The 17,750-nt window shown below is 38.0% G+C and overlaps 1 protein-coding gene across 1 annotated transcript in view; it reads right to left on the bottom strand.

Annotated features, from left to right (window-relative positions):
• Window positions 1–208: 208 nt before the first annotated feature.
• The window catches only part of NHS (NHS actin remodeling regulator), a 424,713-nt gene continuing 407,171 nt past the window's right edge, over window positions 209–17,750 (bottom strand). The window contains exons 4-9 of the mRNA XM_027835426.1: window positions 14,511–14,573; window positions 12,342–12,534; window positions 9,248–9,379; window positions 5,207–8,164; window positions 4,760–4,883; window positions 209–1,379 (exon numbers count right to left, since the gene is read on the bottom strand). Coding sequence (XP_027691227.1) covers window positions 761–1,379; window positions 4,760–4,883; window positions 5,207–8,164; window positions 9,248–9,379; window positions 12,342–12,534; window positions 14,511–14,573 — 4,089 coding nt within the window. The 3' untranslated portion in view covers window positions 209–760. The remainder of the gene's footprint in view (window positions 1,380–4,759; window positions 4,884–5,206; window positions 8,165–9,247; window positions 9,380–12,341; window positions 12,535–14,510; window positions 14,574–17,750) is intronic.

The raw sequence follows: 17,750 nt of genomic DNA, 5'->3' as shown, positions 1-17,750 counted from the left end.
TTTGCTATGAGCTTGTTTGGTGCTGAAGTTTACAAGAAAAATGGTTAGGTTTAAATTAATAAGATTTTAAGTTAACATTTCAGTAAGTAACTTTGAAATTTTCCTATTTTCAAGAATGTAAAAATTCAGATTTGAGGCTTGATTATATTTCTGAAAGCCATATTGGTGGACATTTAAACATGATGGTTGATATGAAAATGGTATTCACAGAATACAGTTATGACATTTTATTTCTTTTGTCTTCAATAAACAGTATGTAGTAAATAATTAGCCACATGTCCACTCTTCTCTAATAGTTCTATTTACATTTTTTATCAAAAATATGGTATTTACATGTGTTTAGTTCATTTCTTTTAAACTTTGTTTCAGTTCATTTTAATGTAGAAAAATACCAATCCTTAAGAGTCATTTCATCTCTCTCTAGGGAAGCACAACAGTGAAGAAGTTTCTTTCCTAAATGGGCAGCTGAGAAAGATTTTTTTTCCCTTTCTTTTCATGAAAATTTGATTTTTAAAAACTACATTAAGAAGAAGAATAAAATTGGGATAAACCAAATGAAGCTATAGATTGAGACATGGGAGACAGCATATTTCTACTAGAAAATGCAAAATTAAACAAAGTATTACAGAGCTTAAGCACTGATACTTCCCCATATATCTGTTGAGTTCTCTGTTATATTTTCCACAATCTTGTGCAAGCCAAATGCTTTCGGTGTTAATGTATTTCCTAGTTAACAGTGAGGCTGTGTAGATTATACAGCCTATGTTGAGCTCTGGGAGGACCTGTCATCATGAGGGCTGCCATCTGAATTCTCAGTCTCTCCTTCTGAGATAGCTTGCATGGGTGTATTATATAACCTGCAACGAACGCTGTAACGACTACTGCTGGCTGCAGGGGGTGCCCGGGAACGTCCAACCCTAGATGAAGCTGACGTGGTGAAATTCTTGGAGGAAAACCCTTCTGTGTTAACTCTTGGGGAGCATGGAGAGAGAGGGGACAATGCTTCTGCCCCCGATGACACCTGGGGAGGCTCATCCATGCTTGGGGGGGGATCAGTGGGGAGCTCACCAGGGCATTTGGGCAAGATGGGGCTCTTCAGGATTTCAGCGGCAGACATCCTGTAACTGGAATCAGACCGACTGCCTTTTTTAAGAAGCAACAGCTTAAACTCTTCATTAGAGGTGTTGGACTTCTTTGCGTTTCGATAAATAAGACCAGGAGATCTCTGGCTGTTTGGTGGAGTTGGCACGTTGCTGTTTGGAGATAGGATGTTGCTGGGGGGCACAGTACTGCTGTTGCTATTGCCAGGGAAAGCTCTCGATTTACTTCGTGCAGATATGTCCCCAGAATCTTTCCTTCCAAGTACTTTCCTCTTTGATCTGTTAAGTACAACAGAAACAAAGAAAACTCTCAGGATGATGGTGTGTTTTTAATTAAATCAAGAGAGTAAAAGCGTATTCTATAATGTCCAATGGACACAAATTAAGTTTAAGTAACAAACATTTCAAATCAATGACAAAAAATTGCTCAATAACATCCTCATAAATTGGAGGGTTCTTCCCACTGTCTCACATGTACAGATTCTTTGAAGGGTATAAAGCATACAAATGAAGCATGTTGTTATTAATAACTTACCAAGTCTTCTATTCCTTAACACTTATCGTTGTAAACTATATATATATATATATATATACACACATATATATATATATATATGGCTTGGATTCAATTTGGACATAGGAATAAGGAACAATAAAGTCCTAGTTCTCCTCCTTAGAATGGAAAGAAAGTGTTCTTGCTAAAATATGTATTTCTAGTAGGATGGATGATTCCTGGATCTAGAACCACACTTTAAAGATGAGAATGAAGTGTGGGGCTGGGAGGAAGTACTACCCAAATGGGGAGGCAGGGACATATATTAGAAAAAGCACTAGATTTAGAGTCAGGAGATCTCTGAGTTTGAATCCTGCATCTGACATTAGCTGTGTGGTGATGGGCAAGTTACTTAGCTTCTCTATGCCTTAGTTTCCTCACCTTTAAAATAGGGACAATAATACCTGCATGTAGTATCTACCTATCAGGGCTGTTGTGAAGATTAAATGAGATAATGTACATCAAACACTTTGTAAACCTTAAAGTGCTATAAATATGAGATATTATAATATTATATTACATATATATAAATATGCATACATATATAATGTTATAGTTTGAAATTATTACTACTTCAAACTAATCATCTGTTACTTTTCTGTATTCCCCCTTCTTCAAATGAATTTTTTTTGGCACATCGCTTGATATATAATTAGTTATCAAACAATAATCTGAACTACTTTAGTTACTTTTAGGGCAGATTGGGGGAAAGATGTTTCCCTAAAGCTGTTATAAGTACTCATATAGCAAATTTTGAAAATGGCAGGTAACACAGACCTAAAAAAATCTATCAATGGTGATATGGCACATTTGTAGTTGATGCTGACTTTATTCAAGATATGGGCATGACTAACACTTTCAAATTTGCAAATTGAGTTTGAAATCCTTTATAGAAGTTTCCCCATTTATAAAATGAAGGGACGGAACTAGATGTCTTCTCAGTCTCTTCAAGTTCAATAATTCTAAGACTATGACTGAGGTGATCAATATAAATCTTTCAATAATACTGGTACATTTACTAAAATGCATAAGAGATTGTAATATGGATACCTTGAAAGTGTAAAGTAAAATGCTTTGGAAAATATGATACGTGCTATTGGACATACATACAATTGTAAATTGGCTAAAAAGATCTAGCTGATTTCATGGATATGATTATAGCTAACCCTTCCACATCATGACTTTCCCCATCACAATTTCAATATATCACGGGTTGGCATAAGAAATTAAATGGGATTTTTTTAGGAGTTTTACAGAGGCCACAGACAACATGTGAAGGCTAGCAAATGACAGAAAAAGTTTAGAAACTCGGAATTGCATAAAATATTGTTATATGATATCAAAATTTTATTTCTTAATACCATAATTCAGACTTCTTCTCTGGTACCAAGGGGGGGGCCAAAAAATTATGTGGATTTTCCAGATTGGGGGGAGTGGGGCACTGTACCTATAACCCTCTGGAAAATGGAAAGAATAACTATTTCTGTTTTGAAATATACAGCATCTTTAGTATAATTGCCCAATATGGCCTCATTTTTTCATTCAGTAAATATTTTTTGAGTAACTGCTATGTAAAAGGCACAACGTGCTAGATACTGGTGGATTTAAATTTTATAACTTCAGCTAGGTCAATTAGCCCTGTTTCACAAAGGGTGAAGCCACTTCTCATTGGTGAGTTGTGAGACAATTACTTTTGGTTAGCTCAATTTGATAGCACACTGCACTAATACCATGAACATGCATTTGTTCTCTGTGTGGACTTTGATTTTCACCCTCTCTGTGACCCTGGATGCTGTGCAGTTGTCATATAAATGTATGTTACTAGTCATAAAAGAGGACAGGCAAGAGACTGTGGAAGAATCAGCCAAAATCCAAAATTCCTTGCTATTACTGGAAATATAATACACATAGAATCAGGAGCTTTAGAACTGAACAATGATGTTAAAGAACTAGTCCAACCCTCTCGTTTTATAGATAAGGAAACTAAGGCAAAGTTTCCTAAGGTCATATAATTAATGATAGAGCCAGTACTATCTCCATACTTCTAGTGTAGTGATCTTTCCACTATGGCATAATGCTCTCCCTGATAATAGGTAGGCAAGTTACATCATCTTTGTATATGAATGATAGCACTGTTTGGAAACATGCCCTTTAGGCAGAACAAAAGAGTATATGTGTGTGTGTGTGTGTATGTATAGCCAAGATTTTCTAGGGGTGGGGAACTTGCCACCTTGAGGCCACATGTGGCCTTCTAGGTCCTCAGGTAGAGCTTTTTCACTGAGTCGAAGTTTTACAGAACAAATCCTTTTATTAAAGGGATTTGTTCTGAAGTTTGGATTCAGTCAAGGGGTCGCACTTGAGGACATAGAGGGCCACACATGGCCGTGAAGCTGCAGGTTCCTCACCCCTCTAGGCAGTTCTAATGTCAGGAAAATGGAGAAAGCTAATAATGAGGCATTCTTAGAAAGTATATTCTGATTTTCACTTAAGAAAATGTGATCAGCATAGTTATAGAATATTGTAAGATATAGAGTAGTCAGGTATTCATACACACTTGTGTCCCAGTGCATGTTTTGTATTCAGATTCTCTTGGTGGCTTAATTTCCCCTCTGCCCTTATTATTGTAATCATTGCTTTGGACATGTTCAAAAAATATGAATCATTTTAATCTCAGGAGATATCTAAAAATGTAAATTTTAAAGTTAGTGGATATATCAGAGACTGAATTGGAAACTGTAAACCCCTCCAGGCAATCTGATCACATTTTCTTATAAAAAGCCTGATCCACATTTATCGTCATGGGGGAAAAGCCCAAAACCTTTGTAGGAAACTTTGTCTTAAAACCCCTTATAAAAGGACTTATTTTACATAAAAGATTTATATTGCTCACCTCAGTCATAGTCTTGGAATTACTGAGCTTGAAGAGACCTGAGAAGACATCTAGTTTTGTCCCTTCATTTTATAAATGAGGAAACTTCTATAAAGGATTTCAAACTCAATTTGCAAAACAAACAGTTTCCTTGCTTGTTTGTTCTAAATCTCTCAGAGGGCTCTCATATACTTTAATCTGATTCTAAGTCCAGAGACATTAGATCTGTTGCCTCACCTGTGAATGACTGCAAAGAGATCCTCAGTGGTTCGAGGTTTGTTTGGAGACACAAAAACATCATCATCAGCCTGAGAGTCTTCACTAAATGGTGAAATGATGGAGTCATCACTTGGTGAAGATTCTTTAAAAAGAACAGAAACGTATTCTAATGAAGAAGACTTCCAACATCTTGACAAAAGAACCAGGACCATGATTCATTATATTATGTTGAGCATCAGAATTTATGTAACTATCATGTATCCTGCACAATATTTTGACCAATATTCAATTTCTCAATAACAAAGTTTGACATTTTTGTATAAGTGAAAATAAGCCAGAAAAATAAACATGCCAGTATCATACAGCATCATAGGGAATATTTTTTTAAAGTTGAGTCAGTAAAAATTAAATCTAGAGAACATAGTAGTTTCTTGCTACTGAGACCCAAGCTACCCAACAACTCACCTTTCAATGAAACTTCATCTGTACTTGCTCGTGTCTCCTCTGTCCTTCGGTCATCAGAGGCACTTTTGGTAGAAATACCTGATGCAATATCACTTTCTTGCTCAGAATGCTTTTCACTGATTACAGTTGTTAGCTCTGATTCATAGCCACTATGCCCAGGCACTTTGTCACGGTGGTGGCTCATAACAAGGTGATACTTAAGTTGGTTATCCGTGTCTGTTGCTGCTCTGCTTTGTGAATCAGATGGAGACAGTGATAAGGTTTCATCCCCAGTTTTAACTTGTGCAATGTTCTCCCCATCTGCAGTGAATGCCTTCTGTACCTGCTCAATATTGCCATCTTGCCCAGTCTCTTGAGCTATTATTTTCCCATTAGAACCTTTCTGAAGTCCTTCTGCAGGTACATCACAGTTTTTCCCTGGTGCATGTTCTGGAAAAGGTTCCCTGACTATTGACATTTGGTCATTTGTGGCTTTAGTCTCTAGAAGATTGTTACTGGCTGATGGTACAATTTCTTGATCACAATGATTCTTCACATTGAAAACTGAATTTTTTTCTAAATGCATTTTATCAGGGCCCATATCTACTGGAGATGAGTCAATAAAGGACAAAATGATATCTTCTGTGGAATATTGGTGGGATATTGATTTCTTAGCTACGTGTGGCCTTGTTTTGCTTGGAGACAAGGCAGCCACCATGATAGTAGATTCCTGTAAATAAGGTAGTTTTGTATCATTGTTGTCTTTTTGTTTAATTTCAGACTTATTAACTGACCTAAGGTTAACAGATTTCAGGACTGTAGGTGTAATTGCAAGGGATGGTGAGGGAGTAGAGTTTAGTGTTTCTCCTACCAAATTCTGCTTACAATGAGTAAATGCATGCAACGGATGTCTGTTGTGATAGGGTTTGTTCAAGACATTATGAAGAGCACTTAGGTCAAGATGGGTAGGAGGTATAATTGGAAGTTCAAGATCTTTACTTAAAGACACAGTTCCATCTTTTGGAGAGGGGTGTTGAAGGGAGGATTTCCTTTCTGGGACTTTTGGCTTTCTCTTACTACCTCCAGGAGACAATGGTCCAGAAAAGAAAGCTGTGGGGAAAGATGATGTTGGTGTTTCAGACTGGCTTGAGTAGCCACTTGATGGTGATGCTAAGCCAGCCAGCTTCTCTGGTGAAGCTAATTTAAACTCATTGTCAACAGAAGGAAGGGATGGAGTAGTGGCTCTGGATTCAGACTGGGACGTTTGTGATTCAGAACTCTCTGGTGATTTGATGCATTCAATGACTGTGGTACCTGTAGCAGTGCTCGAATTGGATAAAGACCTATAAGGATCATTTGTTTTCAAGTCATTTAGCAGCCAGAGATCTGCATAGTGAGTTGATTCAGCACCTTCATCTTTGAATGATGGAATATCTGCAGTGTCCAAATGAGACTCCTTTATTCCATGGTCACTCTGGTTCATCCAGGAATGTTCTTGTTTGCTGGATAAACCAATAGTTTCCATTCGAGAAGGTGTGTTAGAGAACTCAAGAGGCAATTTCATTTCCCTGGAATTGTGAGGCAGGTGCTGCCCACTGCTTATCTTTGGTTCTTTCTTCTCAGGAATTTCTGCACTTCCATCAGACTTCCTCAAAGATGAACTGCGTTTTGGTGGGGCTGGCTTTGCCTTTGGTTTCCTGAAAGAGATGCTTGGCCTTCCATGCCTCCTCTGATCTAGGTAGTCCTGCCAGGTACAATCTGAGAAGGTGGGAGGAACACTAGTGCCCTGGCTACTCTCAGGGCCTGTGGCTGCATAGTGGCACATGTAATTCTTATTACCTTTGAGACCGCAGTCAAAGTGCATGGAAGTATAATATCCCTCAGTATCCACTGAAAAATGAGAGCTAGTATCTGCTTTGTCAGATGGTGATTTTTCCAGAAAGCTATCATAAGTGGCCATACTTGTGAAGCTTGGGCAGCCCAGGCTATCAGCCTTGGGATGCTCAGGGCTAAAATCCTGGCGGCACGAGGCATCATGATGGTGGTGCAGGTAGTTCCATTCACTGTCACTCGTATTACTGTTGTTGGGGTCATCTAGCAGGTCTGCAACAGTGGAAGTGAAGGAGCTTGCCCGATGGCCCCTCACTTTATCCATATGGTCATTATAGTTCTCTGTCACAAAGACACTGGAGTCTTCATTGGCATTAGGGGCTATGTTCAATGACAACTCGGAGTCACAGTGTGAAGAGCCAGTCAGTGGAGGAGAAGCAGCAGGGGGGATGGTTTCTGATGTTTGTGAGGGGCATGTGGAGCTGCTTCCACTCCAGTTACCACTGGATGACTGGTGATCATCCTTCTGATCCATGTGGCTGCTAAGGAGAACTCCAGCTGTGGAGATGGAGTGAATAGGACTCCCAAAGGTATCTGAATTGGATGAAATTTCACAGCTGCCAGAATCAGCCATCCTTGACAGTCTTGACCTCCCTCTTTCATTTAACTTGTGCTGGGGGCTGTGGAGGTGTTGAGAGCAGGTTAATCCCAAGGGGGGCTGGTGTTCCTGTGAACCTTGGCTGCTCATGGCATCTGTATCCTTATTTGGTATCCTTTCCTGGTTGTCCATAAAAGTCCCCTCTTCATAGGTTGAGGTTTTAGCACCAATGTTATGCTCAGCATCACTGCCTCTAGCACCCTCACGGGGAAGACTCCGTGATCGAATGCGGCTGCTTGCCGCAGTAGTAAACATGGCGTTGCTGTTGTCTGCCAACACTGAAATGTTGCCAGCAGAGTGAGAAAGGGAAGCTACGATGCTTTGGCCTCTCTGAGCTCTGATTCTCCTTCTGGATGGAGCAGCAATAAGAATTTCCTCAGTTTGGCATTCTGAGTCCCTGGTCCCCGTCCTCCTATTGATATTACTGGAGAAGTCTGGATTTGCATGCACAATCACATTCCGCTCCCTGGCCACTGGCGATTCATCAGAATCTAGGACATATGTAAAGCACAGTGAGATACTTTAGACATCTGCAGACCAATGACTTTTCTTTGAGTAGCCCCCACAATTTTATTATCATATTAGAACTTTGGGACTCCCTTTCTTAAATGAAATTCCCCTCAATTATTGAATAAATAACTGAATTTTGAGCCTAACAATCTTTATATATATGTTTTATTTTCTTCAAAATAATTCTATACATAAAATTATGTCAAAAGATTCAAATTCCTCATGGAAAATTTAAAAATTTACTCCTAGAAAAATCTTAGTTTTTAAATCCTTTATGAACTTTTCCTTTCCCATTCTTTCATACCACATCCTTTTGTAAGATAACTGAATACTGTTATTTAAAAAAATTTTTTTAAAGTAGAATATATTTTATCATGTCTGTCATATGACCCATCCTCTAAGTTGGTCCCAACTTCCCAAATGCTACTCATTAGCAAGTCAGAGCCACAGGATTCAAAGGCAGATGAACATGTAAAGAACTAAAATTCTGTTTCTAAGTAAATGATCTCATAATAAAAGAAACAAGAGGAAGAGATACTAAATGAACTGAGCAGATAAGGTAGAAAGTGTCCTTGTAGTTTTTTTTTTTTAACTAGGGCATCAGTGTTAATGCTTAAGAGAATTTCTAAAGTACAAAGTTGAATATTATGTTTATTTGATAGTTTATTTTCTTCAAGACTAGTCTCACACTCCATCTGGAGATACTCAATTTATAAGGAAAAAAATGTTTACTGAATCTAGTTACTTTTAATGCTATGACTGGAACAAAAATAACTTTTAAAAAGTGAACTGATTAGATTTAAATGGTAGGACCGAACATGTCTATTTATTTCACTCAGTAAAACCCCACCTCCACAATTAAAGCATAGGGCTCATATGAATAATGTAGTTTGGTTTCAGTGATAATGAAAAACAACAAAACAATATGATCATTGCAAAAGTCTATAACCACAAAAACTGTAGCATTTCCTGAGGAAACTACTGGAAAGCAGACTACCACTTCATATCTCAGCAATTGAAGGCAGTTATAATGTTAACCATTAACATTTTTATTTATACTACACCTATTTCTTGCTGCACTCTTCTGGGGATGCCAGAGATGGTTTTCCGCCTCCTCAGTTTTCGTCTCCGCTGTAGTACAGATTGTGAATGAACAAGAGAGCAGCGTATACTAGCCTCTCTGTCAAAACCAACTCCTGCAACCCACAAATAGGTCTCATTAGCCTTTAGAAATGGTAAACAAATTTTCATTTGGTTGGAACACAGTGATATTTATTGATTGGAAGTAAGTGAAGAGTTTGGATTAAGGCTGTGAGCAAATATAAGGGAGCCCTTATTCAGCTCTTATTTAAATTGTGCTGCAGTACGTTAAGCTTTACTTCTAAATGCAGCTCCCCTCAGCAGCTTATACTGCCAAAAGTAACAGAACCCAAAAAGGAAAATGGAACAAAAGTAAAGAAAACTAAACGGGGGGGGGGGGGGGGGGGGGGGGGGGGGGTAGAATGGTGAGAATAAGTGAATCCTTAAAAGCTCAGCACCTTTAATCACTGCTATTTATTGGTCTATTTCTTTACTCTCTGATGCTGACACCTCTTCGAAGAATAGCTGTAGCCAAGAAGTTAACCTGGATCAGTTCAGCTAACATATCCTGACCCATTTTTTCACTGAAAGAGCCTTTGTGAAACTGTTTTCTTTTCCCTTTCCCTCACCCCCTACATTGACATTGGGAGGAAAATCAGCAGTCTGAGGAATTTTGTGAACAAATAAATTCCTCATTTTATTTCCATCTTTCTAAATTGACAGTTTTTTTTGGTCTGGGTTTTGATATCTAATAAATATTAATAGTTATAAAAGGCAGAAAAAATAGGGAACTTATAAAGAATCTGTTTACTCTACCAAATATAAAACTGGGTTCCAAAAATTGGGAAGGTACACTAATTAAAAACAAACAAGCAAAACCCTTTGCATACCAAAACTAAATATTATGTGTGTCTATTTTAGTTTCTGTCCAAATTAGAAAGGTAGAGGTGGGGAACGAAATTCTGTTAGCAGGGTATGTACCTTGGATTTTTCAAGTTGTTTTTGGCCACTGATAGCCATAATATTGTGGATCGGAATTTGGTCACCTCATCAGTTGTACTCAAGGATAGAAGTAGATCAGGATGTCAGCCTGATCTTTTTCCCACTTCAGACACTGTATACATTATGTATTGAAGTGGTATCAGCATTATGGCTGCCAACAGGGTCTGCTTAGAACTCAATTTGAAAAATCCATTGTAATACAACAAATGGGAATCATAGATATAGAGCTGAAAAGGACCTTGAAGGTCATTAGGATCTATCTCTTTATTTTTATTATTATTATTATTATTTTTTTTTTTGGCTAGGCAATTGGGTTAAGTTACTTGCCCAAGGTCACACAGTTAGTAAGTGTTATGTGTCTGAGGTTGGATTTGAACTCAGGCTTCCTGAATCCAGGGCTGGTGCTCTATCCACTGTGCCACCTAGCTGTCCCTCCCTTTATTTTTTAAATGAGGACCTGAGGCCCAGAGAACTCAAGTGACTTGCACAGGGTCACATAGCTAGCAAGTAAGTATGTTAGCCAGGTGTTCCTGACTCTAGATTCTTCACTATAGTAAATGGTTTAAACAATATTGCAGGGTATGAATGCTATTTTCCTTTTAAAAATCCAAAAAATGAAAGTCCTTTCTGGCTAACTCCCTGTGCTTATTTTAAAATTGTAGAAAACATAATTGTACACACACACACATTTTTACATTATACAATCATGTAAATCATTTAAAAATTGCTTTCTTATGAAAAGTTGTTTTTTGAAATTTATTATTCCATATATAACCCCAGCTGTACACAACTCCTAAGAATCAGTATCCCTGGATTTGTTATATCACAGGAAGAAGATAGACATATTCATAGTGCTGAATTCGGAAATAAGGGCTAATCAGTATAAGAACCTATATTTCCATTAATGGAAGCTGATGATTCTATCAGTTCAGAAGTTCTAAAAGCTGTAAGTTGTGTAAAAGGTCACTTTGATGATTCTTTTCAGCAGCTAAAGTCCCCTGATATATCCCATTAAGGTTACTGAAAAGTAGGTAAGTGCACATTCTCGGGAACATTCATTTTGCTCAAAGCTGTGCAGGAGGAATAGATAGGTCATCATGAAAACTAGCTCCGAGAGACACAGAAAGAGAGAGAGAGATAGAGAGAGAGAGAGAGAGAGAGTGCTCTGTATAATATTAATGGAAGTGATGGACAGTGCAAGCCTGCTTGTCCCATGGCATCATGCCATGACACCCCTTAGTTACATGCCACCAGGACAAAAATACAGCCTCTTGGGGTTCTTTATTATACTGTGAAACTGTAACCATTAGTGAAATTAAAAAGGGGGACAAAATGGAAAGGGGCATTTATTTTCTAAATTGGAAGGTTTGAGTATTTAAAAAGTTTTCCACTCAGATCATCATATTTAACTCTGGCTTTAAAATTGTCACTGAAGAACTCCCAACAGACTTTGAGTCAAACTAACATTCGAAAAGGGAAAGTAAAAGAAAAAGAGGTTTGGGGGTTTTGGAAAAGAATTCAATCTTCCCATACAACATACAAAAATCTTTAGAGGAAATCCAATGCAGCACTCCATAAGGGTCTTCGAAAGAAAGCAAATGTAATCCTACCTTTATCTGGAAAACATGAAAACAGATTTTATGGGGGGTCTACATCACCATTACTTGCAAACTGGGTGTTTGCTCCTTTTAACTTTCTGTGCTACACGTGATTATCATATGATTAACCACTGCAGCTTTCTCAATTATTTCAGTCAACTTAAGGCCAAAGAGCTATTTGATGATATTCCTCCCCCTCCCCCCCAGCCCGCCCCCATACTGAATAGGAACTGTTCATAATTTACATAACAAATGACACACTGTAACACATGCACATTGATATTAGATCATATGAAAAATCATCCATATTGAGCATCTTCTGGCTTGTAATGGTAAAGCTGCAAATCTAATTTTACTACTACATCAGGGTTATCGGTTGGTTAGACACTACAATAGTCCAAGTTTAGATCATATTCACCACAAAATATTCGACCCAAATATTCCTGTATTAAGTATAAGCAATGTAAGAGAACTGTACCAGTGACATTGATGGGGATAATGCAGGACGAAATCACTTGGGCATCTTGTTTCATTTTCTCCTCTGGAGTTGGGAGAGGTAATGCTTTGCTCCAATTGGTCTGCTTATCCAGTGTTGAAGGGATATTATGTATTGGATTTTTCGGCCTCTGTCCTAACATGACATCTGTATCCTCGTCCTCTGGGGGATGGGACTGTAAACGATTACATTTAAAATCAGTTATCACAATTTAAACATAATAAGATATTACAAAAGATTCTGTTCTTTCATTAATATGAAGAAACATAACAAAGCACAGTTGTTAGCTTTCAGGAGGAAGAGAAGGACGAAGAAGAGATATGTCACAAATATGAGATATGTCACAAAGATCTGTAGTATTAGTTCGATAGTCAGTCAAGAAACATGAAAGGACAAAATAAATTTCCCAAATAGACATGCTTTTCATAGCAGATTAAAGTTTCAAGAAAGTATTAGAAGGTGAAAATATGCAGCCCAAAGTACCAAAGCTTCAAATGAAAAGGTGAAATTACAGCTCAATTAATTACACATTCTATGTTTTGGATTTAGTTTAGGGAATTGAATATTGCAGTAATATGGTCATAAACTAGCATTTAAAGTTATTGGAGCATCCAGACAGACTAGGACTCAAAGCTCAGTAGATGTTAAGTTCCTGTGGAAAAGGTTTAGAACATAGGCTAGAAAACCTAGGATTAGGCTGGCATTCTAAGAAAACACTATCAGAGTGAACAGGCAACAGCATCCAAGGGGCCAGATTAAACACTTGCTTAATTTAATTTTAGGAGGACAATTTGGGCTAATAACCTCAAAAATTAATATGATGTTGGGATTGCACACTTCACTCAGTAAAATGTATAACTGATGAATATTTTTGGTCTACTGGAGTAGAAAATATAATGTTGTTGGGGGGAAAATATTCAGATATGTTTCTTTGTCAAATTGAGAAGAAAAATAAAACACTTCCAGCTTGATCTCTTGCAGCTTTCAATATTTTCTGTGCAAGTGGCCACTAGAAGTTCTGCATTAGGCAACTTTCTGTCTAATTTATACATTATAGCCTGCTTTAGGGTTAGGTTCACAGGCCAGCTTACTAAGAGGTTTCTTGTCTTTGGTTGATTCTTTGCATAATTGTGTCTCATTTTATTTCTGAGAGGGACATGGAATAAAATAAATGCATTTTCCCCTCCTCTCCTTTCTAAGGTACAACATTAATAATAGCCCATTCAGTATCAGAATTGAGTGATTTTTCTTCTTTTTGTCAGGCTTCTTCCTTACTTCCAGTTGTATTGGAGGGTTTGCATCTTGCCAAACTAATATTTCTTAAACCCACTAAAAACTTTAAAGATCATAGTCCAAAGTCACTTCTGTAAACTAACTCACAGTGTTCGCTTACCTTGTCAGAGGTTTCTGCAAAGATCCCTAACATACACTAGAGGATATAATTTCCCCCCTTTGAGGAAAAAAAAAAGTTTTCTTCATGTTCGTTCTAGTGAAACATTTGCAACCTTCTTTCTCTCTTGAGCTTTTGTGCAGATTCCCAGCAATGTGAATAGCTCAAATAAACTTCAAGCACAAAAGACTTGTTTCCTAGGTTACTTCCAAAAAGAAAAAAAAAGTTTGTTGTATGTTAAAAAAAAAAAAACCCAGAGAGACCACATTTTGTTGCTGGTTCCTTCCTTGAATAACAATGGACTACAGAAACAAAGGAAGAATTGGGACCTGGCTACACACTCTGACTCTCTGCCAGAAGCCCTTTTTATGTAGTAGCGACAGGGACAACTGGCCAGGGAATCCTTTTGTTCAGATTTCATTTTGATTTGAGAAGTTAAACTCCTTCAGGTCTGGTAAGCATAGAGCAAGTCAGAACTTGATTTCCTCTTAAACTATAGTATCTAAAAGCTTATCTTGGGCCAGTCCCTAAGATCTGCTCAGAAAGGAATGAAAAAAGGAATCCAAGTCTCTTTCCTGCACTTTATTTACCCATAGTAGGGACAGCGTCACTTTTTTTTTTATTGACAAAACTGTTGCAGACCCTTAGTTAAGATTTTGCAAGAAAGTTAAAAGGAGAGAAGCAAGAGTTAAAGTGTAAAGCTGACAGGAAGGCAGTGAATAAGGAGACAAGGCTATGAAGGAATGCAGGGTGTCCAATACCTTTCTACTCCAAGGGGTCATGTGGCAACACTCAGTGGGGGAGGACGAGCGGGTGCTGTGAAACTATAAATATGAAATTTAAGAAAAAAAAACAAAAATAAAGGAAAAATTTAACAACACACATTAACATAAAGTACCTCTGGTTAAGCCAAGTGTATGACATTAATGAATGAGTCCACTACTATAAGAAATTTTTAGTAAGCATTATTAATTAAATGTCCTCACCTTGTACCTAAGAAGTTTTGTATACACACACCAAAAAAAAAACCCCCCAAAAAAACCCCCAAAACTCTCTAACTGCGTAATAATTTGATAATTTTGGAAAGACTGAATCATTTCTTTGATTCCCTGAATGTTTTTATTTTGGGGATTATTTGGTCAATGAATTTGTATCCAGCTTGCTCAGAATCCATCTATTTCATAGACTATATTTAAAGAATAATCTACTAACTGGGTTCCCCTTTTCAGGATTACAGGTATTATACAGAACTGAAGTTCCTTAATACCTTAGTAGCTTAGCTTTGCATTTGATTATGACATCAACCATTATAATAGGGAAAGGAAAACATCAGTAGGGTGAAGGATTGGTTCAATATCCCTGGAGATTACAGATAGCTCATAATCTCAGGTTATTCTACCTCAGTATTTAAAACTGCAAGAGATGGACACAAGCTCCTGACTTTATAGACTGAAATGCACAGAGTAAAGTGAGCTGTCCAACATCACATGGGTAGCAAATACAGCTGGGATTTGAACCTAGGTCTGCTGACTCAAAATCTAATGGTTCTTCCCACTCTTCTGAGATACCTCAGTGTAAATACAAGTTAAACAAAAACATTAACTCAACAATTACACTTTTCTAAAGTCTTTAAAAGCAACAACAGTGATCTACAGTATTTTTCTGAGTTTGCTTGAGCTTGTGGAAGAACTTAGCTATCTCAAGGCTTAATTCCTCTCTGAATTCTGGGCAGCACAGTGCTGGGCCTGGAGTGAGGAAGAGTCATCTCCCTGAGTTCAAATCTGGCCTCAGACACTTACTGTGTGACCTTGGGCAAGTCACTCAACCCTGTCTGCTTCAGTTTCATTGTAAAATGAGCTGGAGAAGGAAATAGCAAACCACTCTAGGATCTTTGACAAGAAAACCCCAATTGGAGTCACAGAGAGTTGGACACAACTGAAAAACAACTGAACAACAACAGATTTCTGACTCAATCCTGCACGCTTTCAAAATACTAGATTATGGTAATATAATAGATAGCAATACGTAGACAGATGGAGAGATAGATAAATATACATAAAATTAGATTTAGGAAAAAGACTGGCTGATCTATACTTTGCCTCTCATGCCATCACTAACCCAGTACTCTGCACATAGCAAGTACTTAGTATTTCTTGTATAGGACAGAGTTCAGCTCATCTTAGGACAATGGTTATATTTTTGTTTTTATGAATTTAAATTTTTTATGATACATTTAAAAATTCAAAGCAGACATTGCTTCATCCAAATCAATGATTAATCCTGGTAGAGTTGTAATTATCTTTCAGATAATTAGTTCAAGATGCTATGATTTTGCCATTTTGGATGATGTAGCTTGCATTTCTTCCATGCCTTAGGAGAAGATCTTTGTGAATTTCTGTAGCCAAAAATTCTTCAACAGCACCAACCCTCTGTTGATGAGCAAACTTGGACAACGGACACACAGTCTAACACACTGGTTCCATACTCAGGATCTTTCTAGTCTGGTAGACCCTGATAGAACTTCTACTGTACTCACAAAGAACTGGAGAAACCAGAATCTATGCCATGGCAATCCATCAGAATAGGACTTGATTGGAGATTCCATACTCTACCCTCTAATCCTATCTTTTGCAAGTGGGGTTTACATTATTTTTTCCCCAAAAATGCATTACCTCATACTCATAGGATCATAAGATTATGGCAGGCAAAGGGTCCTCTTCAGAGAGTCCAACTCCTTGATTAAATGAAAGAGCTGAGGCTCAGAGACTTGGTGACTTGCCCATGGTCACGAGAGGTGATGGGTTCCCTCTCCTTAGAGATCTTCTGGCACAGGCTTGGGTATGCTATAGTAGAGATTTCTTCCGGGCATAGGTTGGACTAAATGGGCTCTCAGGTCTCTTTCAACTCTCAAATTCTTTGCTTCTTTGGTCCCTTCTTCCTGCTTTCTGCAGGCAGGGAAAATGGTAGGATATGCATATTTTATTCCTTACTATCACTTCCATGGGAATGGGGATAGTTTTTTCTTTTCCTGGTCTGTTTCAGCTCCAGAAGAATAGAAATGAAACATGAATGAATGGAAAAAGTACTTATTAAGAACTATGGGCAGGGCACTGTTCTAAGCACTGGGGATAGAAGAAGAAAAGGAAGACATTCTGTGTTTTCAAGCAGTTGACATTCTAATATCATATAGCTGCAAATCAAATGGAAAGGTCCCATGGTCTTTGGGTATAGCAGTAAGGGAGATAGCAATGTACCTTCTTTAGTGTCGATTTCATTAATAAAACTCTATTGGTTTCTGATATTGAAGTGTTTGAAAAGGCCTAGGACTGGAATTGAGAACTTTCTTTTCTGAGGATTCAATAGCATGACTGCTGAGGAAGTGGGGGACTCTAGCGCTTACTGAGGCAGTTGCCAAGTTGCTTTTCACAAGGGCTGCTTTCTTGCATTGTTACTTTGGTGGCTGATCTATGTGGGCAAGTGAGAGAGTCTTACTATTCTGGGGATTCTTGGGCTTACTTATTGGTGGCGGTTGGTTAACTGATGGTCTTAGTGGTGGCAGCAATCACGAATTCCTTCTCTAAATGGTTGGTCCTCTGGAAGATGACTATAGTGGCCAAGTTTTAAGCAGAGAGAGTGGAGAGGCCCTGCCATTCCTACGGTTCTTGGGCTTCCTTGCATACTGGTGCAAGTGGTCATAAGTTGCTTTTAGTAGTGTTAAGGTGGGGACCTTTCTGTATAGGGGTTGCTTCCCTAGATCCAAGGCCTGGACTAGAAGCCCATAGAATACTAGAATCTACCATGCCGTTGATCTAAAATTACACCAGTCTTTATGGGCCACCCAAAAGGAAACAGATGAGGAAAATCTAACAGCTTCAGGAGAAGTGGAAATTAGGAGTTACTGATGTCCACCCACCTATTCTCAGGTAGTTACCCTATATAAGGCATACACATGTTGTTAGTAAATCTGTAAAATAAAGAAGGAAGTGGTAGAAGCCAGCAAT

This window comes from Vombatus ursinus, unplaced genomic scaffold (assembly GCF_900497805.2).
Source record: "Vombatus ursinus unplaced genomic scaffold, bare-nosed wombat genome assembly UNPS02014814.1, whole genome shotgun sequence".
Classification (NCBI taxonomy): domain Eukaryota; kingdom Metazoa; phylum Chordata; class Mammalia; order Diprotodontia; family Vombatidae; genus Vombatus; species Vombatus ursinus.
This window is presented reverse-complemented; position numbering and strand designations above follow the sequence as displayed.